General features: G+C 43.5%; 2 protein-coding genes across 7 annotated transcripts in view; both read left to right on the top strand.

Annotated features, from left to right (window-relative positions):
* The first annotated feature begins 621 nt into the window (after positions 1–621).
* Positions 622–2,320, top strand: ddt (D-dopachrome tautomerase). The gene is made up of 3 exons (XM_006640254.3): positions 622–832; positions 1,400–1,575; positions 2,054–2,320. The coding sequence occupies exons 1-3, from the start codon at positions 725–727 to the stop codon at positions 2,124–2,126; spliced, it is 357 nt and encodes a 118-aa protein (XP_006640317.1). The 5' UTR covers positions 622–724; the 3' UTR covers positions 2,127–2,320.
* Positions 2,321–5,882: 3,562 nt separating this feature from the next.
* cabin1 (calcineurin binding protein 1) overlaps positions 5,883–24,055 on the top strand; it is a 111,544-nt gene continuing 93,371 nt past the window's right edge. For all 6 annotated transcript variants that reach the window (XM_015366283.2, XM_015366282.2, XM_069182354.1 and 3 more), the window contains exons 1-20: positions 5,883–5,957; positions 6,606–6,653; positions 7,387–7,479; positions 8,315–8,428; positions 9,022–9,156; positions 9,883–10,063; positions 11,968–12,097; positions 12,632–12,781; positions 13,271–13,545; positions 14,507–14,675; positions 15,095–15,231; positions 15,631–15,848; positions 17,014–17,095; positions 17,455–17,642; positions 18,253–18,402; positions 19,216–19,410; positions 20,012–20,248; positions 20,570–20,723; positions 21,285–21,400; positions 21,611–21,772. In XM_015366283.2, coding sequence (XP_015221769.2) covers positions 6,651–6,653; positions 7,387–7,479; positions 8,315–8,428; positions 9,022–9,156; positions 9,883–10,063; positions 11,968–12,097; positions 12,632–12,781; positions 13,271–13,545; positions 14,507–14,675; positions 15,095–15,231; positions 15,631–15,848; positions 17,014–17,095; positions 17,455–17,642; positions 18,253–18,402; positions 19,216–19,410; positions 20,012–20,248; positions 20,570–20,723; positions 21,285–21,400; positions 21,611–21,772 — 2,889 coding nt within the window. In that variant the 5' untranslated portion in view covers positions 5,883–5,957; positions 6,606–6,650. The remainder of the gene's footprint in view (positions 5,958–6,605; positions 6,654–7,386; positions 7,480–8,314; positions 8,429–9,021; positions 9,157–9,882; positions 10,064–11,967; positions 12,098–12,631; positions 12,782–13,270; positions 13,546–14,506; positions 14,676–15,094; positions 15,232–15,630; positions 15,849–17,013; positions 17,096–17,454; positions 17,643–18,252; positions 18,403–19,215; positions 19,411–20,011; positions 20,249–20,569; positions 20,724–21,284; positions 21,401–21,610; positions 21,773–24,055) is intronic.

Below are 24,055 nucleotides of genomic sequence, written 5' to 3'. Positions count from 1 at the left end.
TCATAAATTTTAGGTTACAAAAAGTAAAAATGTCTTAAGTAAAAACGTATATTTATAGCATGCAATTTCTGAGTAGAGCTCCAGCAACTGAAGCAAGCATGATTCATGAGAGAAATCATGGAATGTCAGGGTTCCATAAAAGCACATCGCAGAATTTTGTCCATGCACACAAAAGAGAGAGTTTTTTTTCTCAGTCCGGACCACCTTTTCGTTATAAATGAGCTTCTGATAAAGAGAAGGTTACGTCCTGTGCACACACATTGTTCCTGAATAGACGAATGATTCGATCTTGGAGCTCAGTAACGCTACACTTGATTCAGTATTCAATGTTCAATGGTCAGAATAATTATTGGAAATAATTAACTCATGAAGTCGTATGGCTCTTAAATCCGATATTCTTGTAACTATACAGTGAACTTGATGCTCGCACTGTGTCATTGCCTTACTGTAGACAATTTTGTGAATACCATTAAACAGGTTCATCGCATTTGTTTTCTAGATTTTGTGATGCGGCGGCAGACATATTTAACCCAGACATATTTGCTTTCAAAACTGAAGGAGTTTTCCTTGCTCTCTGCGCCTTTAAGAACGCCACGGAACAGGCGTTGCGGACGCAGCCAATGAGCAGTGAAGTTGCACCGCTTTCCGGCTTGAGGTGTCCTCGTATAGTCCCTTAGGTTCTGTAACTTCTTTCGTCTGATTGATAAAGTTTGTGGAGGACGCTATGCCGTTCATCGATCTGGAGAGCAACCTGCCTTCGAGCAAATTTCCCGACGAGTTTCTGAAAAAGATGTGCTCCAGCACGGCGGCGGTACTAGGGAAGCCCGAGGACGTGAGTGTGAGACTGAACTGCTTTCACGGCATATTGGATGCAGCTGAAGCAGTTCTGATTGTGCTTGAAGCGTCCTCGAACTTGGACGATACATTGTTTCGGATTGGGGACTTCCACATCGAGTAGTTTGTATGCAAAATAAAGTTCGTTTTAAAAGGAAGGAAATCGCATAGTGTTGATGATGGAAAGCTACGTTTCCCCTTTCACTTATGTATCTGTCTGGCGCTTTCATCCAAACGGGTTTAGCTTTGCATCCACCCATTCATTCATACAGCTGGGAGATTTCGGGTGAAGTACCTTTGCTCAAGGGAAACACAGCAGTGACCCCCCAGAGATTTGAACCCACAACCTTCCAATTAAGAGTCCAGAATTCTAACCACGGATTCACATTTTTTTAAATTATGCCACTGCCAGATTATCAGTGAATGTGTATTTGATGAATTGCACATATGCCTGGGGATGGTTATTATTATTATTATTATTATTAATAGCAGCTGTTGACTAGCCAGGCTGGAGAGGACAGTTGTGTGTGCTTGACTCCTGCTGTTTTCGGCTTCTCCTCCACAGAGGATGAACTTGACTGTGAGGGCAGGCCTGTCCATGCTCATGGCTGGCTCCTCAGCTCCTTGTGTGCAGGTCACTGTCTCTGCCATTGGGGTGGTGGACAGTGCGGAGAAGAACAAGCAGCACAGTGCCAAGATCTTCCAGTTCCTCACCCAGGAGCTGGGGCTCAGCGAAGACAGGTCAGTGCACTCAAGAGCATCCTCAAGTACCCTCCAGCCCCTCCACTGTCCGAGAGTGGCACTGGAGGCTGTGTGTCTTAGATAGATGCTGCACATTACACATATTACCACGCAGTTATGGGGAAAAATAAAACCACCACAGAGTTTTACACAATTTCACACAAAATTCGCCCAGCCATTTTCTAACCACTTCCAGTTCAGGGTCATAGGGGAGTCGGAGCCTGTCCCAGCAGGCTTAAGGAAGATATGGAAAATTCAGATACTTTTTATTATTAAGAGCCCTGCTGTTAAATTAAACAGCGCCTTAAGAGTTTCTTTTACACAAAGGAAGGTATCATCCTCAGGTTAGATTTCTAATGTTAACATATTTTAAGAATTTGGTAACAAAGTTGTCGAGTTTGGGGACACAATGATTGCGATTGGGCCATGTGAATGGCTTACAAATGGGGCTCAAGATTTCTCATTTTCCTCCTAATAGGATTGTCCTCCGGTTCTGGCCTCTCGAACCCTGGCAAGTTGGGAAGAAAGGGACTGTGATGACCTTCCTGTGAAGAATGAGGATACAAATGTCACATTATTGCTGCAGTGCACCACCAGGAAAGAGAGTGTGGATTGTTTCTTATACTTGACAGTTGTGTGCAGAATGAAGCACATTTTTCTGTTTAATAAATTCCTAGTGCTCCTTATATGTAACAGATATCAATGTGACACACTCAAAAATAAAAAAAAATATTATAAGAAGGAATGTTGTCTAGTCAAGGGATCCCTTTTCCAGATGTATTTCTTTATAAGGACGAACAACATGAAAGGATTGTTATAAATTCTTACTTATGGCTATGAGGCATTAAAAACAGAACGGAAGGTCAATATATCAGCAGCTTTTAGAGCACCTTTGTCTGCTGTGTAAGACTGAGATTTATCCTACACAGCTGGCTAGACTGGGTGTAAAAACATCCCCTGTGAGAACTGGTGTGATGTATTGGCTGGTTCTGTTAGAATAGGAGGTTAAAAAGAGTGACCTGAGGATATTCATTAGTTTAGTTAGATGCTGGTGCCTGGAATTGAATAAATAATTGTAGGTATTGACTAATTGGAAAAAGAGATTCTGTATTTAAGTGAGCTGAGTTCCTGACACGGTGTTAATATTTGTTCTCTGTTGCCCTGAGTTTTCTCTTTCTTCCTTCATTGGTCTGCTCTGCTGAACTGTCTAACTGTGAGTGTCTTCTGGTAACCCTGCATAATGCCTCACTCCCATTGAGGTATTACCACCTGAACCTGGTACTCAGAAAATCTTTAACATGTGTCTGCTTATAGCACATTGCTGATATTCTGATTGATACTCTTTTATTTTTTTAATTGCCACATTTGAAAGTCTTTATCTGTATATTTCAAGGTATAATCATCATGAAGAGAGACCTTAACGTGACTGTGTACGTTCACTTGTTCTATCATGCCCTCTTGTTCTCAGTTAGTGAAAATGAGCTCCGTGAAGTTGCCCCCCCCTACAGACAGCACAAACGATGAAATCCACCTCATTCGTTAGAGCTACGTTTGTGCCGTTGAAAGTAGCGTTTGTGCTGCTTTTGTTTCCGAGATATAGCACCTTCTTTGATTTTGATCAGTTGACCCCAGACTTTGCAGCCTTTACATGAATAAACAGTCTTACATTTAACCATGTTCTCGAAAATGTATTGCTTGTGTACTCGTTTCATTGCTGAAGAGACACCAGTTTCCAAATGACCGCTTGTACAACACGAGAGCCCATATTCACATTTTTAGGTATTGGTTTCAAGATCGAGATAATTTAACAATTAAAAACAGAATTGAAAGTACGAGCATAATAATATAACGATCATAGACTTACATTTATATTTTATTTTTGAAGTACAAAGCAGAAGGTGTTTCCCATACCTTAAATATACGATTAAAATTGTTCAAATACCACGTATTCATTACGGAAAGCAGCGGAGACAGTTATACTACAAATAAATGTATTTATTTCGAAGGGTACGGGACATTGTGAATCAATAAAGACGTCAATAAAAACAAGCCGATGTAGTTATTTTGCAAATAAGTAAAGCATTTTAAAAATAGTTTCTCATTGACAGTGAACAAGCCGATCCACCTGGCGCTGCTGGCTTGAACAGCTCTCGGACCCGTGATTGGCTAAACCCCCGAACAGCTCGGGCCGCGATTGGGTGAAGAGTGAGAATCGACACTCTGATTGGGTAAAGCGCCACAGCGGAAGTTCTGTGTACCGTGTGTGCTGTATGAGCACGCTGGATACACAGTAACAGTAACACATCCATTGGTTTCCGATTACTGATCAATCTCGCACAAAGTCGCCCTGAGGTTTAAACAGAATAGCAGACAAAGAATGTCATGGTATCCACAGCGCGTTCACGACTCCGATAGCATGTCACGATAGGAGTGCGCGCATCACGATCACATGGCGATACCCATTGCGACTGGCGCGACATTAAGTCCATATATTGCGATATGACATACCGACAAAACGCCCCCGCCCCCATGTCGCGACATGGAGACGGCATATCGCGATATAGCGTACCCCCAACAAAACGCCCACCCCCATGTCGCGACATGAAGACTGTATATCGCGATATGCCATCCCCCAGCAAAAATGCCCAGCCCCATGTCGCGACATGAAAGACTCTATATCGCGATATGACCAAAACTGCCATGCCCATGTCGCGACATGAAGCCCTATATATCGCGATATGACCAAAACTGCCACGCCCATGTCGCGACATGAAACCTGTATATCCCGATATGACATACCCCGACAAAATGTCCCGCCCCCATATCGAGACTTGGAGTCCATATATGCGACACACAAAGTCCATATATCGGGACACGTCCTATCTGGGTATATCATGTTCTGATATGAGACCTTTGTTGTGACAGTGGTGCCAGGGTGCCATGGAAGCAAGGCGCCACTCGTGATATACACTGCCGCGATATACATGCCTTATACATGGGGTCCCTATCATGACATGCTGCGGAGGTCTTGTCGCGATGGTATCCCACAGTTACGCATTTGGAAACAGCGTGTCACGGTAGGGAAAGAAAAGAAAAGCGTCTTAGATAATAAAAAACATTGATCTTACAATCACGGTGATTTTACATACATTATAACCACAGTTTTATGTCATAGATAGTTAACTTGTTGGCGTGCGTCATGTCTAAGTATAAATCACATCTAAGGCGGCTCATATGTTTATGGATATTGATTGTCTTTAAAATGTTAAGGGTACGAGCTAAACTGTAACAGAGCGCTTGAACTCGGCAGACGAGGTCAAAGTCGCTGTGCATGGTCATGTGATCACCGGGAAAACAAGGTGCTATATCTCGGGAACGAAAACAGCACAAACGCTACTTTCAACAGCACAAACCGGCACAAACGTAGCACTAATGAATGAGGTGGGTTTCATCGTTTGTGCTGTCTGTAGGGGGGGCAACTTCACGGAGCTGTGAAAACGCTAACAAAAAATGTCACTTGTACCAAGTATGTCCTGGAAATGTGGGGATTTAGTTTTAAAGTGGGTCTCATCAGCGTTATTGAGGCACCGAAGACCTGCCTTGGCTGAGGCACAAATAGTTAAAACCTATACATCTGATTAACAATGGGCGCTTTAATGATAATTAATGTAATGCATTGGTTTAATTTAATGCAAATGATAGCATTCTTCAGCTGTAATTACTTCTGTATGTAAACAAAACATTCACGTTATTTGCCGCGGTGTCCATGAATAAACTTGAAAATTATCTTGTCATTGTCATTTGTTCCTTTGGAAATATGAACATTCCTTTTGTAGAATAAAAAAAATAAATTGGGTTAAATGTGTTTATTTACAAAGCATTTTTGTAACTTTCACCTTTTTATGTGAAATTTAATCGAAGTTTATTGCTTTATAATTCATACTATCCCCTTCATAGCTGCATGCAGAATAATATTGTCTTCCAATTGGAGTAAAATAAGACACTTTTACCCTTAAAAATACCGTTGACAGTAGAAATCGAATTACAGTATTATAAGGATAATATTTCAATTTGAGTCTTCTTCATGATACTATCATTGATAGTGTTAATCTTGTGTTGTCTTGGGCCAGGTTTAAATAGCAATTACTTGGAGCAAAAGATGTTTAATCCGTTCTCTCATCAAACATTTTCCGATGTAGAGTATATGGACAATAGTCCACAGAAGTTACTTTCCACAGAACCCAGTCCTGCTGTGCCTGGTTACCAGCATATGAGTTTGTGATTGGCTGAATTTCACCGGCCAGACTGAACCAGTAGGATAGGCTGTTGCTGGCAGATGCTTCACAACAGACAAGCAAAGTGCAGTTTGGAAAGGAGCGCAGGTAAAGAATTAAAATACGTTTAACGCTATTTCATGCATCGTTCTGCGCACCTCTATTTATATAAAAGTCAACAGTTAGGTTTGTTTCTTTTATTTAAAACGAATACAATCTTGAGTATTTGTAGTGTTGCAGAACATGCTTGTGTCACTGGGGAGCTGATTGAGTTATTGTATAGCTGCGAAAGGGTGAAGGAAACGCACCAATTGATTCCTGATTACAGCTAAAAAACTGAAAATGGTAGAGTTAAATGTTATAAATACATGAAATATACTGAAATCTATCGTTGCCAAAATGTGGTTTTAGTTTTACTCGGCAAATTGTTATATTTCAAACGTTTACCTTAGCATGTGGGATATTGGTGTGCAGCCATATATCAAATTAATGGTGCTGCATGTAATTGAAAGTAATATTTTGTGAATAACGTGTTAATAGTATTAATAAATACAGTCCATTATATATACTTCCTGAACCCCCTTTCTTAGAATGATCCAGAGAAACATCAGAGAGCTTAAAATACTTTAACGCTTGTATAGTATGTTACGATTGTGTTGATAAACAAATGCCTGCAGTTTGTATCAAAGAATAAAACAAAAACATCGCGATAGTTCTGTCATAAAGCATTTCATTGAAAAAGGCTGTTTATTGCAGGTCTTCTCAACATGAAGTAAGAAGAATCTGGTGCTGAAGAAAACAATGGTACATTTTATTTTCTCTCGAAGAGCAACGTGTGAAGAAAACCATATTGATTTCTTTTAATTTTTGTATTTTTATTAAGTTAATCAATTAAATAATTACACAGACTGGCCTGCTGTTCTTCGGGGTTTAATACAAATTGTAATTGTTTTGATGTGAACCCCACACTTCAGACATAGCAGTGATTTTGAATGAATAATTAAATGTTATTTTATGAATCAACAAAGGAGTCATTCTTTAGGGTCTCAAATTCCACAAAGTATTGCATTGCATATTCAGTTTAATGGCACTTTGTAATATAATTATAGTAATATAGGATTATATTGAGCATGAATATACATTCAAAGTTTCACTCATTTTTAAGCTTTTTCTTGGTCACATTGCATCCTGGTAGGGGTTTTATTAAACTGGCTTCCTTCCTGTGTTGGTTTTTGCGAACCTTTTCCAGCCTAAGGCACATGTTTTTACGGCATTCACTAAAAAGTGATATGGTCCTGGCCGCAGCAGTTGCCTGCTGGCCTGGAAAAGCCGATATGTTTTGTCGGTGAATTATTTCCAGGTGGGACTGGTTTGGAATTGGGCAGCGCACCAGTTGATGTCTGATGGCGCGCTTGTTGGGAAACGCTTCCCGACGTGACACCGTGGCCTCTCACCCGGTCTTTCCCTGGAGTTGAAATAGGTGTGGTCTAGGCTCATCGTGACCTCCTGAAGGCTTGACCCTGGCTTTTACTTCCAGATCCGAATCGCTGCACTGAATGCGGCCTCGGCAACTGGGGACGAACACGATGACCTGCAGAAAACCAGGAAGACGCAGACCAAGGAGGCCCAGGTGAGCTCCCTCTGGCTTAATACCCACGTTACCTGCTCTCCTGGGCCATACTGTTCATAGGGTTCAGGCATTTTATATCTTAAAAAATATATGTTATTATGCAAAGGAACAAGTAATAGGTTTATTCCATGCTGAAAAGAGAAGAAAGAAAACGCAACGTTTCGGCCCTGGAGCCTTCTTCAGGTGTGAGAAAGACAGGGCAGTAAGCAAAGGTGATGTACAGTAGCAGGAGAACAAAAGCTGGTAGAGAGGAGGGGTGGGAGCAGGGGACAGACAGAGTGGCCACTCGGTGGTGTGAAATTAAACCTACAGTGAACAGAGAGAATTTAGAAGAAAATTAGCCTGGTGTTGAGACAAGGGTGTGATCCTAGCTGCAGGATCATTTTATTTTCTGTAGTCTTTCTGATGTGGGAGTTGGGAAAACCATTTTTGAGAACACACGCGGAGAGATTATATTTTATTATATTAATCAGTATGGAATATGCATGTGTGATAAGCGCATCTTCCTCTGCTCCTGCTGGGCTTTGATCCCGTTTGCCCCTGGGCTCCGTTCTGTCCAGTGACTCTTCCTAGACAGCAGATGACTCGGCCGCGCACGCCAACAAACTAGTCCTGCGCCAAGGCCGAGTTTTACACTGCACTACGCTTTCAGAAGAGGGTCACTTCTGTAACGGGCTCGGGGCATTGCTCTTCAAGCATGTGCCCAGTTTGCTCTTGTGTTAATGGGGGAAGCAGCAGTTTGGTAGGTGTTTGTGTATTTGGTGGTAGGCGGAAAGCTGAAGGTCTGAACAGTGTACAGACTGTTGCACAGTTTGAGCGCTCTTTCTCTGAGTAGGAGGCAGAGGCATTTGCTCTGTACCACAAAGCTCTGGACCTCCAGAAACATGACCGGTTTGAGGAGTCTGCAAAGGCCTATCACGAGCTCCTGGAGACCCCGCTGCTTAAAGAGGTGAGACAGTAATGTACACAATGGTGAATTGTCCCATCATCATACGACTTACAAAATACATCTTTTGCGTTGTGTGACTAGTGTTCATAGACTTACAGATCAGGTCATTTTACTTAGGATACAGGATAAATAGCAAATATTTCTAGGATCTTTGGGTGATTGTTGGAAAGTAAACTTGGATTCCTGTAGAAGTGGTGAGTAATGTTTTTGTTTGGGTTAATGTGTTTTGTGTTATATTTTTTTATGTGTACTGTTTCTGTGTTTTATTTTTGTTTCTCTGTGGGTTGAACATAACTGCTTGGAGGCAAAACAAATTTCTGAGAAATCAGATAAAAATATTATTGTATCATATCGTCAATAAAACTGTTGCTGTCTTGCACTAGGGAAGTTGGTAAATATTTTCAAATGGATGCATTTTCATTTTTTCATCTGTCCATCTTTCTGTCGGGCTATCTATTAATAAATACGCCAAATGTAAATACACTAAAGAATGAAATGAGGCAGTTGACTGTTGGAAACCTTTCTAAAACCCGCTTTTCACAAAAGTATGCTTTCAAGTTCCATGACCTGGGCTCTCTCCCTGGATTTTCCAGGCGGTGCCTTCAGATGTTGAGAAGATAGGGCTCAAGCACCCAGGGCTGATGCTGAAATACTCCACTTACAAGAACCTGGCCAGCCTGGCCGCACTGCGGGATGACCTGGAGACAGCCATGGACTTCTACCTGGAGGTAGATCAGATAAGATCACTTATCTGCATTAGGAATTGGTCTTTTTTTTGTACCCCAGCATGCTCTCCCTGAGACACATAGGCATACAGACGGGGAGAGAGAAGCTTGGGGTCAGAGCGCAGGGTCAGCCATTTATACAGCACCCCTGGAGCAGTTGGGGTTAAGGGCCTTACTCAGGGGCCCAACGGAGTAGGATTCCTCTGCCGGCCGAGGGATTTGAACCGGCAACCTTCCAGCCACAAGCGCAGATCCTTAGCCACAGAACCACTGCTCCCAGTTAATACAGCCACTACAGCTGAGAATAAATTTCCAGCTTCTGTAGTGGAATTACCCCTTTTAATTTGCACAGGTCACATCATTGTTCTTTAGATAAGCTTCCTGAAGCTCTTATTGTTAAATGGCATCTGTAAATGGAGTAGGGGGATTGTTTTTTTCAGTTTGTTTAGTACATGCTCATTTATTAGTGGAATTACTCACTAATTTCTGTTGAATATAGTGCTACAAACAAATATCCCTAAATTGTTGCAGGCTGCAGTGCAAGTGTGTGGCCAAAGCAGACCTGAGATTGTTAGGGTTTAGTCTAATAATAGAATAATAGATTTTATCATTTGTGATTAGTTCTGAAGGAAAGGGAACAGAAATAATTCTGAGAAAGAGTAGCATATTTTTATTTTGTGTCTTTGTGCTATTTTGCCGGAGCTACAAGTTGTATGTGTTGCGCTGTAGGCCGTCCTCCTGGATGCCACCGATGTGAACATGTGGTACAAGATTGGCCAGGTGGCGCTGAGGCTGGTGAAGATCCCTCTGGCCAGACACGCCTTTGAGGAGGGACTGCGCTGCAACTCCGACCACTGGCCCTGCCTGGACAACCTCATCACTGTGCTCTACACACTCAGCGACTACAGCTGTGAGTACCCCCACCTGCAAGGTGGAGAGCTGTGGGCCAGTTAGAGGTGGATATAAGTGCTTTGTAAAATCTTTAAAAAGTGGTTAAAGAATAGAATAATAACATGTGCCTCAGATTTTCTTTAGTAATAGGCCAACAGTGTTTTGTTGTAAAACTGCCTGCAGTTATGGAAGACACAAGATGGTGCATTAAACAGACATGGTATTGAGAAAGGGTTTGTAATGGGAAGAAAGGTACTCTTACATTCCAATGTATAGCTGATCAGAAGAATGTGGTGCTTGCCTGCGATGCTGAAAAAATTAACTGGCATTTTGAACTTTGGACGACACAGTGGTTTAGTGGTTAGCATTGATTGGGGTGCCTCACAGAGCAGGGGCCCTGGGTACAATTCTGGCCCTGGAAATAGATCTGCGTGGAATTTGTATGTTTTTCCTGTTTTTGTGTGGGTTTCCTGTAGGTGCTCCAGTTTCCTCCCACAGTCCAAAGACATACGAGTAGGTTAACTGGCTTCTGTGAAAATTGACCCTAGTGTGAGTGTGTGCGTGTGTTTGTATCTGCGTGAGCCCTACGATGGACTGGTGTCCCATCCGGGGTGTGTCCTGCCTTGCACCTGTCGCTTACCAGGATAGATTCCAGCTGCTCCGTGACTTTGTATTGGATAAAGTGGTTAAAAAACAAATGGATTTTAAACCTTTGCTTGGCCAGTGAAGATAAGTTCATATCTGGGTATTTTTTTCCTTTTTCCAAAATAAGTACGGTCCAATGTAAAATGTTTCTTTTGGCTTAGTTTTAATGAAGCCGTTTGTGGATTGAAATAAGTTTTTGCAGTCTGCAAGGTTGCTGTCACCAAGTCGTTAACTCCACTAGGAGTTCAAGAGGGGGGAAAACTGTCTCTGATCAATTATACATCACACAGCCACAGGGCAGCCTTTTATCAGCTCTTAGCCACAGGCTTTTCCCTCTAGACTCCGAAAAGCTGAATTGAATATGTACAAATGATGACTGACCGTTTTTATGTGCCTTGAAATTCATTGCTAAAATTACTTAAAACGTATCAAATAAAGGCGAACCTTCCAGAAAGGTAAGGAACAGGATTGGTGCTCTATTTGTGTAAAACCTGTCGATAAATGCAGAGGGAATTCAAAATCGTGCCGAGAGGTGAATTATCAGTAACGGCCAGATTAGTTCAGTTTGGGTAGGTGCCGTCTGTGTTTACATCATGATCTGTTGGTCATGTAGCCATTACATGTCAAATAATCCACAGGTGACACAAATGTGTGTGACAAATATGGTGTATTGCCTGGGAAGGTTTGATTTGCTGTAATGATCCATTAAAATACATCAGTGTATCTGTGATAGCGATGATGTTACTCCGCATCTTCAGAGGTGATTACTGAAGTTCTTGTGTCTGTTTATGTAAATTATGTAGGTGTTTTATGTTTGGAATGCTATTGAACAGAAATAATTTTCTGGACTTGAGCCTGCTTGTAATGTATAACGCTTTAGCTGTTTTAAAGGTATAATTGTAAAGAAGAATTCTAAACTATTATAATTCATTTTTTTAGTATTCAGTTGATTAGCTTTGTTTTGTGATTCACTTTGGTTCAACATTATTCTATCAGTTTAGTGGTTGAAAGCATGTGTTGGCTTCCTAAGTCTTATAACATTTGTATTTTAAATGGCTCTTTTGTTTGAAATTCATTCTGGGACTGTGCCATTTTGTCAAATGTATGATTCCTGAATCTTTTAACTGAGATGTTAATGGAGAAATATATGTTGTTAATAGGATGTAATCAATGTGGTATAATGTTTTCGAGGTTAATTATTTGTAAAGCACTTTAGATTAGAGATCTACAGTGTGTTGTAAGCAAGAATTCTTAACATCGCATTCTTGTCCTGGGCAGGCTGCCTGTATTTCATCTGCAAGGCCCTGGAAAAAGACTGTTGCTACACCAAAGGCCTGGTTCTGAAGGAGAGGATCTTTGAGGAGCAGCCCTGTCTAAGAAAGGACTCTTTTCGCATGTTCTGGAAATGGTGTGTGAGTCGTCTCAGAAGTTATCCTTACAGAATGAAGACAGTGGAGATTTAGCTCTGCACTCCGAGTTCTTTTTCCTTGACTCCGCTGTCCTTTCTGTCTGCACAGTCACGTTGCTTTCTCCTAATGATTTTTTCGAGTTACCAAAAGTGCGGTTTCAATGCCTCTCTTCTCTTAGCATCTCTGCTCAACACTTCAATCTTGAGTGAAATTGAGATTTTAGTAAAGTACGATGAAGCTTGACGAATGCAAATCAAACCTGGGCTGTTGTTTCGTTCTCAGATAGATTTTCTAATTTGTGTTTTGTTCGGCCTGCGAAAGAAAAATGGTAACGCTGTCTAAGAGTGGTGTATTTTGTGTTTGTTGAAAGCGCACAGTGACTTTTCACTGTTGCCGGAGTTAAATGCGTTGGAACCGGATGTCAGACTTGCTTTTGCTGTGCGGCGTATTTTCTGGCCGCCTGTTTGCGGGACGAGCTGCCCCGCTCCTCGCAGCGTCCCGCGCTGTACTGAGTGTCCGTGTCTCCGCCACAGCGACATGTCCATCCACGAGGCAGAGGTGGACGAGGCCGAGGCTCGGGCCATCGTGGAGGAAGGCCTGGACCTGCGCAGGCGACGGCAGGCCCTGTGTGCCCAGAATCCGCAGCCCGACCTCCAGCTTGTACAGCCCATTTCCAACTTCACGTACGGGTCACATTAACTGTTCTCGTGGGCTCTTGAGTAGGTTCAGGGCTGAAGAGTGCAATAAGTGAGGTGGAACGAGGTAAAAAGGTCTGCTGTCAGGCCTTGGGTTGGTAAGCATGTCCATATCTTGTGTGTGCTACTGCCCCAGTATAGCACATTACTACAACAGCATTGCATAACGTAGCATTCTTCATATGGAACGAGTGAGGAAGCATGTAACCTCATCTACTTCCTTGTCTGTTCAGCTGAAGTATTAAGAGTGAGGGTTTGATTTTGAAATATGAAGGGTACACCCCAGAGATTTTTAAGATTTCCTCTCTGAAGCGAAGGTAAATTTACAGTGGCAGTTGTTTTATTTTTAAGACCCGGGGTTGTAAGCTTCAGCAGCCTTGAAACTCCGTTTCTGTGTTCTGTGTTCCCACGCGGCGCTGCGTGGGAAGAGGTGTGACTGTCCGCTGACCCCCCACGTTCGCTCGCCCCCCCCCCCAGGTGGAGGGGCCTCGGGGACAGCCTGCTGGCCATGTACAGGCACCAGACCACCTGCGAGCCCCCCCGGCCCAGCCTGGGCAGGCGGATCGACCTGTCCGAGTACAAGGAGCTCCAGGCCTTTTCCCAGGCCTTCGCCCCTGTCAGCGTGATCCAGACCGTCCCGGTCGGCGCCGGGGCCCCCCCCGCCCCTGCGGAGCTCGCCCCGCTCTCGCAGCCCACGACCCTGGCCCAGATCGCGCAGAACCAGAACGTGGTGGAGGTCACCACTTCCCTAGGTCGGTAACGGCGGGCACGCCTCTTCATTACGGGGGGGGGGGGTAGGAATGTTTCTGGGGGTTAGAAAACCAGTATGCAGTTTCAGAAACGGCTACAGTTGATTTATTTGTCTTAAACGGCAGCCACTTCCTACAACACAGAATCCCCTCTAACCGTACTGAGGCTTTGGTTCGGAAATTCTGGTTCAAGGAAGCATATCGCAATCTGGTGCACCGCTCAGAGCAGGAGGTAGTTGCCAATAAGAGGTGCTGCAGTTCCCATACATCAATTTTCTAACTGCTTCCTACAGCTCAGGGTCACAGGGGCGCTAGAGCCCATCCCAGCAAGCAACGGGCAAAAGGCAGGATACACCCTGGAAGGGACACTAGTCCATCGCAGGGGTCACCTGCACACGGCCGCACACACACTCACATTAGGCCCAGTTCTTCTGTGGGTGATACCTAGAGCACTCAGAAAGCCCATACGAACTTGGAGAGAACATTTAAACTCCGCACAGCCAGCTTCCCAGTTCCAGAATTGAACCAAGGCCCCCCAGTGCTGAGAATGATAAACTCTGTGCCACCACGCCTCCCAGCGATGCAGTTTCTGAACTAAAATATAAAACACAGACGGTAAATTAAAGTAGCTGTTTCTTATTTCATGTGTAATGCATGTAATTAATTCTGCTTTATACAATTGTGCTTTTTTGCTTTGTGTTGTAGGATAAGCTATCTCCATTGAGTAAAACTTAAACATAAAACTTTCTCAAAAAGTAGGGTAGATTCTGGAGCAGCGGGCTGTGGGGGGGGGATGGGTGTTTATTTTGTGTTGTTATGTACACAGAGGGGAATATAAATGCTGCAGAGTCTGTTGACTGGTGTCAGACGGCTGCGGCGGGTTCTTTGTCGGAGCGGGAGACGTGAAACGGGCCTGTGTCGGGAGTGACGAGCTGACAGGGCTCTCGCTCTCCTGTTCCCGCAGCGGCAGACGCCTGCCTCTCTGACAAGGCGAAGAAAGCCAAGCGGAAGCGCGTGACGGAGGAGAGCGGCGAGACTGCCAAGCGGCGCTCAGCTCGTGTCAGAAACACAAAGTGCAAGAAAGAGGAGAAGATTGACTTTCAGGAGCTGCTGTTCAAGTTCCTGCCCTCCAGGTATGCAGGGGCGAAAATAGATTTTAGGGGAAAAAAAAATGAGAGAATCTAGAAATCCTGGGCTTTCTTTTGGAAAAACAAAAATCCCATCGTGATAAGTTTTTGCCTGTTTTTTTTTCCTTACTAAAGGACAACGAAAAGAAGTCACGAAATGTCTCCTCAGTCCTTCTGGGCTAACATCTCTTAAATTATTTTTATCATCTGGGGCTTCCTTATCATTTCTGAACAAAAAGAAGCATGGTAGACAGTCCTTTATGAATATGACACCCAGGGTCTGTTATTATTTGACAGCAATGCTAATTCTAGAATTATGCTTTAAGAAAATAGTCACATTTAATTTGTTTCCTGCCCTGGCATCTGTGAACTGGGAGGGTTCGCGCAGTGACGTGACGGTTTTGTTTCTGCCTGGATTGATGCAGATTAAAGAAGCTGGACCCTGAGGATGATGAAGAGAGCTTGAGTAACTATGAGATCCAATCGGAGGTCAAGCAAGACAGTCAGCTGCTCACTGGTTCCCATTCTATGTCGTTTGACACCACAACATTTAGGGAATCAGGTAACAATCCATTCATTTGCAGGGAAGCTATTGTTAGGGATGTCCATCCGTCCACTTTCTTACTTTCGTTTCATTCAGGGTCACCAGGGGGCCGGAGCCTGAATGTCAATATTCAGGCTGTATTGAATACCTGGGCGAGCAGCGGGAACACGGCAGGGTGTTAGTGGTGTATCTGTTTCTACCTCTTGCTCAGACGTTTATTTCAGAGGCATCAACCCATAAACCTTTGTGTAGAAGCAGTTCTGTATTCCAAAGTTTTTTTAAATCAAGAATTTGCAAAGCCAATTCCAGGACCCAACCAGAAAAGGCAACGTGTAGTGTATGCCGCTTCTGGAAGAACAAAATCAGCCTCACCCCGGGCCTGGGAAGTGATTTGAGTTTGCCGTCACTCTCGTCCAGAGAGGCAGGAGGTGCACGCCTTCCTGCTGAGCAACATGGCCAACGGCGGGATCCTGGAGCTGCTCATGCGCTACCTGAAGGCCGTCGGGCAGAAGTTCCTGGAGGAGTGGCCGCCCACGCTGGCCGCCGTGGTGCTGGAGAGCTACCAGAGCTGGAGGAAGCACAGCGGCGACCTGCCCAGCCCTCTGCTCCGAGACTGCAGCCACCAGCACATCAAGGTACCACCCTGGTCGCAGGTGTTGAGGACGGGAAACGATGATTCAAAAATGGATACCTTTTAGATTCAAGATTTCACTCCTTTTGGATAAAGCTTTCAATCTTTCTGATTTTTTTGTTCCTGTCTGTCTTGTTTGCCCCAGATGTTGTAGTAATAATAATAATAATAATTGCTTACACTTATATAGCACTTTTCTGGACACTCCACTCAAAGCGCTTTACAGGTAATAGGGATCCCCTCCACCACCACCAATGTGCAGCATCCACCTGGATATCATACACCTTGTATTGTATGTCTATGATATTGTATGTCTTGCTGGGGGGGGCATCCAAAAGTTATATGGTCAGGTAAACAATAAGATCAATATTGTAGACAGGAAGAGTATGTGAGATTGAGAGTTCAGAGACTATCAGAGGGATAGTTCATATTTTGTGAAGATTGGAAGGAACCTTAACCAGGTCATGAGCATTTCACCCTAATCATGTTGTACAGAAGGAGAAATCCTGGTGTGGGAATTCATTGATTTTCCTGTTTAAGATTAATCTGTTCAGACAGCACTTGTGAATCCTCGGCTCTTTGTGACATCTGGCAGTAACTTTGCATGACGTATTTTGCTAACATTTTTAAGTCTAATGCAGTAAATCCATTGGCTTAATGGACTTTGCTTTAGCAGACTTTGGATTTAACTGACAAAATCTGTTGAAGGAGAATTTTGTCAAGTAAAATCATGCTTTCCTTACAATAACAGCGCAATGCACAAATAATTAAACAAGGTAAAAATAAATATTGAGCAGGTTTAAAATAAATATTGCATTAATTTAAAATTTGGGTAATATCAATGGTGACCTACAAGGATTTATCATTTGCTTACTGGGGGTGTTATTCATGTTTCATGTGCTTTAATGAATTTCACACAGTATATTTATGACACATGAAATAAAAAGCTTGTATATTTATGATAAAAAAGGCACAGGAACAATTTTCATTGACTAGTTTGATAGCAATCATTAGATAAATATGTGCAAAGATCAAGAAAGCATACAGTGTATATATATATATTTCTCAAGTCTGGGAAATGAATGACAAGATGAAGCTCACATGGGCCTGGAAGAGCTGTCTGTGTTAATATCTCTCTGTATTTGGGTGCTTCCCTCTCCCCTGTGTAGGAAATGATGGTGATGAGCCTCTCCTGCATGGAGCTGCAGCTGGAGCAGTGGTCGCTGACCAAGGGCAAGGGCAACAGCACGGGTGAGAGCCATGAGCAGGAATATGATCACTTCAGTTGGCACTGAAACGTCCCTGCTCTCAAACTGTTCTTTATCCTCAAGTAGGATTAATGCGACCGGCATGTGGTTTGTGTGATGATACTTGTCTGCAGGTTCTTGGTAACAGGAGTAGGTTTTTGGCTTTGCAATAAAGAGCAATGGATTTTTATTACCTGTGGCTGTAACCATTTTGTCATGAAGATTCTGCTCAGTGGCCCTGTATTTCTTTTTTTAGTTTTTCTGTAGAGCCTGATCTTCCACACCCAGATTAGATCTGTCTCAGTAGTGTCCAGCAGACACTAGAATTCACCACAGATCCATTTGCATTGCCTGTTGTTGCAGTCTCTCCGAGGAAGTGCCAGTCAGGTCCTGGGGCAGATCAGTCCAGCACTGATTTTCCAGGCCAGTATTTCCAGGGGGACCTGCTGCAGCTGGCGTTTGCCGCCTCACAGAAGGATCTGTTTGAGGATGGCTGGCTTGCGTTCCTGGTACGAGTGTATTGGCTGAAGGCTCGCTTCCTGGCTCTGCAGGTGAGCAAATAGAAAAGTTTCTTTTCCAGTTTCACTCTTGTGTTTAAAAACATTGGCATAAAAATGTATGCTACCGGACATCATTATTGCCACAATAATAGTATATTTGTAGAAATGAAATGTTACCTAATACAGTGTTATACTGTACACACTGACAGATTTACACAAAAAAGAGTATATAGATCATATTTCCAGCTAATGAAGGCTACTCCCAACTTAATGTTTTAATGTTTGTTTAATGTTTATGACCATATAAGAAGTCAAGGAAGAAAACCTAGACTTACTGAAACTGATGTCTGGTTCCTCAGTATAAATTCTTCATGTGATGCGTGGTAATTAGTAGCAAATTTGAGAACAACATTGCTGCAGAATTGCAAGAGTTGGCATTTCTCTTCAGACCATTTGGCGCTAATGCGCATCCTACTGTTCTTAAAGAAACCTAGGCCACACAATTTCCATGTCCAGGCAAGAGAAATCTGCTCTCGGAAACAAAAGGGCAGATTTCACAATGGAGACGAGATTTCACAGACAGCGAGTTTGCTTGGGCCATAATCATGACAAGAAACATCTCGACCATGGTCCACCTGAAAATGTTTGCATCTGATTGCAGGGAGATATGGAGCAGGCTTTGGAGAGTTATGACATTTGCACTGGGATGCTTCAGAGTCAAGCAGCTGTACAGTCTGGGAGTGAAGAAGGGGAGAAGTACACAGTCCACCTGCCCAACCTGAGAGTTGATTCCACCATCTCTGTGGAGGAGGTCAGGCATCTGGTGGTGACAGCAATCATCCTGTCAGACTGCTGAGACAGTCGTCATGTTAGAGTGTCCAGTTATATAGGTTTTGAGTTGTAATGCTAAATAGAAGTCTCATTTAAGGCCTGTTTGCATCCTCTCTGAGAGCCGTGACCAGACTGCAGCTCATCAGTCAGAATAATGACAGTCTTGTCTCCTGGTCCTCAGAACAACATGTTTTCACTTTCAAAGTGGTAGGAAGATGCTGAAGTGTTTACTGCAAAGCAGGATAGGCTCACAGCAATAGCTCGCATGTCACTTATCTGCAATCAAAGAGTGCTGTTCTCTATGAACCAGCGTAATGTGGAAGCACTTAATACAGCCTGTACACTTCAGAGGCTCAATTTACAAGGTGGTCAGTATTAATTATGATTTGGGGAAGTACTGTACTTGCATATGTATGCATATCGATCATAAACTGATCCAGCGTTTCTTATATACTGTTTTAATATTATTGCAAAAGTCTATACGCAGCCCAATAAGATGGACAGAATTTTTATTTCGTACAGTCAATCTTTGCTTTGTTTTTTTTTGGGGGGGGATTTGCTTGAAAGCCATAAAAAACTGTTTTCTCCAGGAACTTCTTCTGAAACATAATGTAGGCCGAGTTGCTGTGGAAACAGACTGGCTCATGCTGGAGTGGTAGAGTAGTGCTGCTGACACCAGGGAATGTTCAGCACCGTGCAGGGAAAGCAGATGACAAGTTCGAAGCGGCCGCTTTCGTGCTGTGTGCGGCAGAGAACCGATGTGTCGAATTTCTTTCTGTGCCGTCCCCGGAAGATTGACAAGAAGCTGAAGTCTCTGGAGCGCTGCCAGTCCCTGGAGGAGATCCAGCGGCTGTTTGAGGCAGGGGACTACGAGGCAGTCGTTCGGCTACTGCGGCCCACCCTCAGCAATGGGGTTTCAGGGAGGGTCAAATCCCTGGAGTTCGTCGGCTCCGTCCCTGAACGACCCGCACAGCTGCTGCTGCTCCAGGTACTCCTACTCGGGGTCCTGGGGCAATTCTTTTAGATTTTCATTGTGTCAGATGTCAAACTGGGTCAGTATGTGTGGTCACTAGGCCTTGTGCTTGGCATTGTTATATATGTATCTTATCTGTGTTGGTTTAGCATCTGAAAAATGACTGTTGTTATTTTGGATCAGTTGTTACTTTGGGGCAGCACTGATGCTTCGCAGAGCTGAGGCCTGTGGTACAATTCCAGACCTGTGGCGCTATCTGTGTGGAGTTTCTTCTTCCCATGATCATCTGGGTTTCCTCCAGGTGCTCTGGTTTTCTCCCGCAATCTAAAATGGTACATAATTGGCTTTGGGGAAAATTTGCCCTGGTAGGAGTGTGTGGGTGTTTCCCTCTGTGTATGCCCTGCGATGGACTGGCATCCTGTCCAGCCTCGTGCTTATTGCTTGCTGGGACAGGCTCTGGCTCCTCTGTGTCCCTAAATAGGAAAAAGTGGTTAGAAAATGCATGGATGGATGCCCAGTATGGTGCTGAACTGCAGAAGGAATCCCTCCATCATGCCAATGGAGTGATTTCCCTTTTTCTTTCCCTCTCTTCCCCTCCTGCTCGCGCTGCGTGCAGAACTCCCTGCTGCAGCAGCAGGATTTCCGGCAGTGTCTGGAGTGCTCCGAGGTGGCGCTCAATGAGGCCTTCCAGCAGCTGAGCAATGTCTCCATCCCCTCGGCCAAAGAGGAGTGGGCCACCACAGTGACGCAGCTGCTGGGGGGGATTGACCTGTGCCTGTCCCGGGCCCCTGACATCCTGCAGACCGCCGCTCGCTCCGCCAGCATGGCCCGGCTCAGCAGCAACCTCATCCAGGTGCAGCGCGGTTATCCCGAGAGGGTCGTAGTGGTAGAGGGAAATCTTGCTCTTCCAGTTCTTTAAAAAAATTTTGGAATAACATATAAAATGTGGAGGTTTAGTGGCCGACATGTGAGAGGTGACCAAACCCATTTGGGTTGTAGCAGTTACTGGAACAGTTTTGAAAGATCTAACAACTGAACTGTTTCCACTATCTGAGATTGGCTTTGTGGTGTCATTTTTTCAGTTTTAATGTAAGGTCAGTACAGCGTTTTAACAAGACAATGCAAGCATTATTCAGCCAGTTAAGCCCTCAGTTCTTTTCCTTTCCTGCTCTAGCTGATAGACTGCAGCATGGCAGTCTCTGAAGACCTCAAGGAACCCTACATGTCATCGGTGCTGCCCTGGATCATACTGCACCGCATCATCAAACACGAGGAGGTCACCTTTGACTGCCTGCGCAAACAGCATCTGCAGGCTGAGGAGGAGGAGGGTGAGTCCCTGTCAGCATGGAGCCCTGGGTCTTCCCCGTTTTGGCACCCCACGACTGGTGGGCCCTTTCTGCTAGATTGAAATGGATTCGCCTCCATCATTTAGTTTAATTTTTCAGATTCAGTTAAAATATATCTATTTTAGGTTTTTCTCCATTTGGTTTTTGAATGGGAGAAGCGCTGTTTTTTTTTCTTCCAGTTTTACAATGCACATTCATAGAATCTGCGTTTTGTTACTGTTCTTACAGAATTCACTCCCCTTAACACTGGGCATTGTACTCTGCGAAATCTAAATTAGGATGGCAACATGTACCCGTGATTCTTTGAATTGAATGCATTCATCTTTGGGGAACGTGGTGACATGAAGAATGAAAGAGCTTCATTGAATGGGAACCTGATTCAAGCCAGAAAGGAAATGATTAGTTTCTGTCTCGTTATAACCTATTGTACCTTAACAGTTGTTGGGGTTTTTGGAGCAATTTGCCAGCCTATTTTATATAGATGGTGGCAGAGCAGCTTTCAGACAGAATGAAGCCTTCACCAGTCCCTGCGTTTCTCTTCAGATGACCCCGACACCCCCATGTTGCCATCTTCCCTGATGCTGCTCAACACTGCCCATGAGTATCTTGGCCGAAGGTCTTGGTGCTGCAACTCAGACGGTGCTCTTCTGAAGTTCTATGTAAGGGGCTTTTTTTACAGAATTGCCAGAATACAAAAGTAGCTAATCCTCCTAATGTTGGTGGCTAATGTTTGGTTAGCCACCAGTCGAGACGTGAAGAACATGAGCGTCTATGGACCTTCCGACTTTTGGTCTTCTGTTCGGGTTTGTGACTGAAGTCCTGAGCCTCTGCTGGTTCGCTGGTTTTTAGACTGTGTATGTGTGTGGCAGGTTCTAGTGTTACAGAAGGAGCTAACAGCCCCCAGCTCTGAGGACGCCCATCCTTACAAAGAGGAGTTGGAGACGGCCCTTGAACAGTGCTTCTACTGCCTTTACACCTACCCCAGCAAGAAGAGCAAGGCTCGGTACCTGGAGGAGCACTCTGCCCAGCAGGTGAGTCACAGAGGTGGGGTGGGCACAGGGTGCCTGAGCACCAACCTTCTGGCACAGTCCTGGCACAGTGGTGCGGTTCTAAAGCATCAATATTATGCACAACTATATTAATCTGCATGTAACCTTTTTCTTTTTGCATTTTTCCAAACCTGACCAGTGTTAAGAAAGATGCAGCTTCACAGGCTTTGCAGACGTCTGCTCAAATGCGGTTCTGACCCCCCAGTTGTTGAGCTGCGGCTTCCAGTCAGGCCTTGTTGGATGGGGGTGAATGCAGTCTTCAGACTGTCTGAGCAGTGTGTGCAAATGTGTTTGAACTTAAGGGTTTAAAGAATAAGTAGTGGGGTAGGATAACCTCAAGGTTTTGAGGAGCATGTTGCTTTGAGTTTGACGGCTGGCTCTCGGGCACATCTCTGTTCAATGCAGTCTGACATCCTGACAGTAAGAGCACAGGTCTTAAACTCGTCAGGAGGTGGGTAATGAGAAAACATAGGCCTGTTGCTTAAATAGATTCAACAACATGTAGCAATTTGTAATAACGCATTTCTCATGAACTATTCTTCTAATAAATGGCAGATTTATGCTTATTTATTAGTACATGGAATGTGTATAACCAGTTCTTATTCGCTTGTACATCGCATTGCATTAGTCATTACAGTGACTAGCGAGCAGGAAGGGCCACTTCATGTCACAGTTCTCGTGAACCTTTGCTCTCACCTGTGGCGCAGCCAGCAATTTATGACAACATGATGCGCATACAGTACTTTCACAAAGTTCATGATTTTGTGCTAAATTAAGAATTTATCCAATTATGCAAAACTGTCCATGAATTAATTTTGTTAACAAGAATATGTAACCCGTCTGAGAAATTGGGACTGCAGTTTTGCTTTGAAGATATTTATACAGGGAAACAAAAGTATAGAAATCATGTGGTTGATTTACTAGTTTACCAGATTTTCTGATTTGATCAGATTTTCAGATATAAACGTGTCATGAACAAACTATTTGTCATATTCATGTTATTTTAAATTATTTAATTAAAAAAATGTACTGGTATAACAAAAAAATGACCCAAAGGCACCAAATTAGGAAATTTACTTTTTTTAGCTTTTAAATACCCCTTTACAATGTTAAAAGTAAGTCATAGCCTTTTGTTTGACTGTGTTCGGGCTTGTGGTTGTAGTGAGATAGCAGTCCATTAGGGGGCAGGCAGCCCTGGATGTGCATCTGTGTGAACTGTGCATTTTACATCAGGCAGACCGTCAAGCATGACTGGTCTGTTTTAAAGAGGCCCAGTTATAAATCTATGAGGAAACAAGAGATGACCTACTGTTAAATTAATACCAGCCCGCCAAGTCATGGTCTGCTAGTTAAAAACAGGCACTGAATTTTTTATTATTCCTTTAGAGACATTAGTTGTCAAAGTTACAGCCATATTTGTGCTGATATCACACTTCAGACAAAGCGTATTACTGATTATATACTTATAACTAGTTTACATGGACAGCCAAAAGAAAATGGATTGGGGTACTGACCTTTTAATGTCTGTTTTAATTCAAGCTCGAGGGCAAACCTTTTTGTTTTTATCAGTGTTGAATAATATATGAATTTGCGTTTGTTTGAAATTGTTTGACTTCATCTATGGCGACTAGGCTCTTGAAAGGCAACCTGTCATGTCACAGTGTTGACTGGACTGACAGTCTTTAAAGGACAACTTTGAAGGTGCATTGACTCTCCTTTCACTTTTGTTTTGTTACTAGTAACAGAAGTTAATACTAGTATGTGGAGAGCAGGTTTCACAAACTTTGAGTCTTGCCATTTTCAAATATTCTGGGAGGATGACTACATCAGTTTTAAATGTATAGACCTGTGCTGCAGCCACATACTGGTTTATTTAATTTATATTTAAGATCACATTTTTGTGTGGCCTGAAAAGGTTTTCCCCAACATTTCACTTTGAATGCTAGCTCATTTGCATACGAGCATACAAAACCTATACAACCTTCTCTTAGTGCCCTGAGGTGGGGGGGTGTCCTTGTGTGTGTTTGAAGGAGGAGCTGCCAGCTCTTTACATAAACTCTCTCCTGAAAAGCTGGCAGAAGCAGGGAAATAATAAAATCTAGCAGGGATAAGATTTTGCTTGTGTGAGTCAGAGTCCTGGAGTCTGGTATATTTACAGTTCTATCACGGTTGTTATTGTACATGATTTGGCAGCAGATTCTGGCATTAGCAACACAATCCTGTTCATTTTAAGGTTGGATTAATTTCTGGATTAATAAATTGCCC

This window comes from Lepisosteus oculatus, chromosome 22 (assembly GCF_040954835.1).
Source record: "Lepisosteus oculatus isolate fLepOcu1 chromosome 22, fLepOcu1.hap2, whole genome shotgun sequence".
NCBI lineage: Eukaryota > Metazoa > Chordata > Actinopteri > Semionotiformes > Lepisosteidae > Lepisosteus > Lepisosteus oculatus.
The sequence above is the reverse complement of the archived record's forward strand: the minus strand, read 5'-3'. Positions and strand labels throughout refer to the sequence as shown.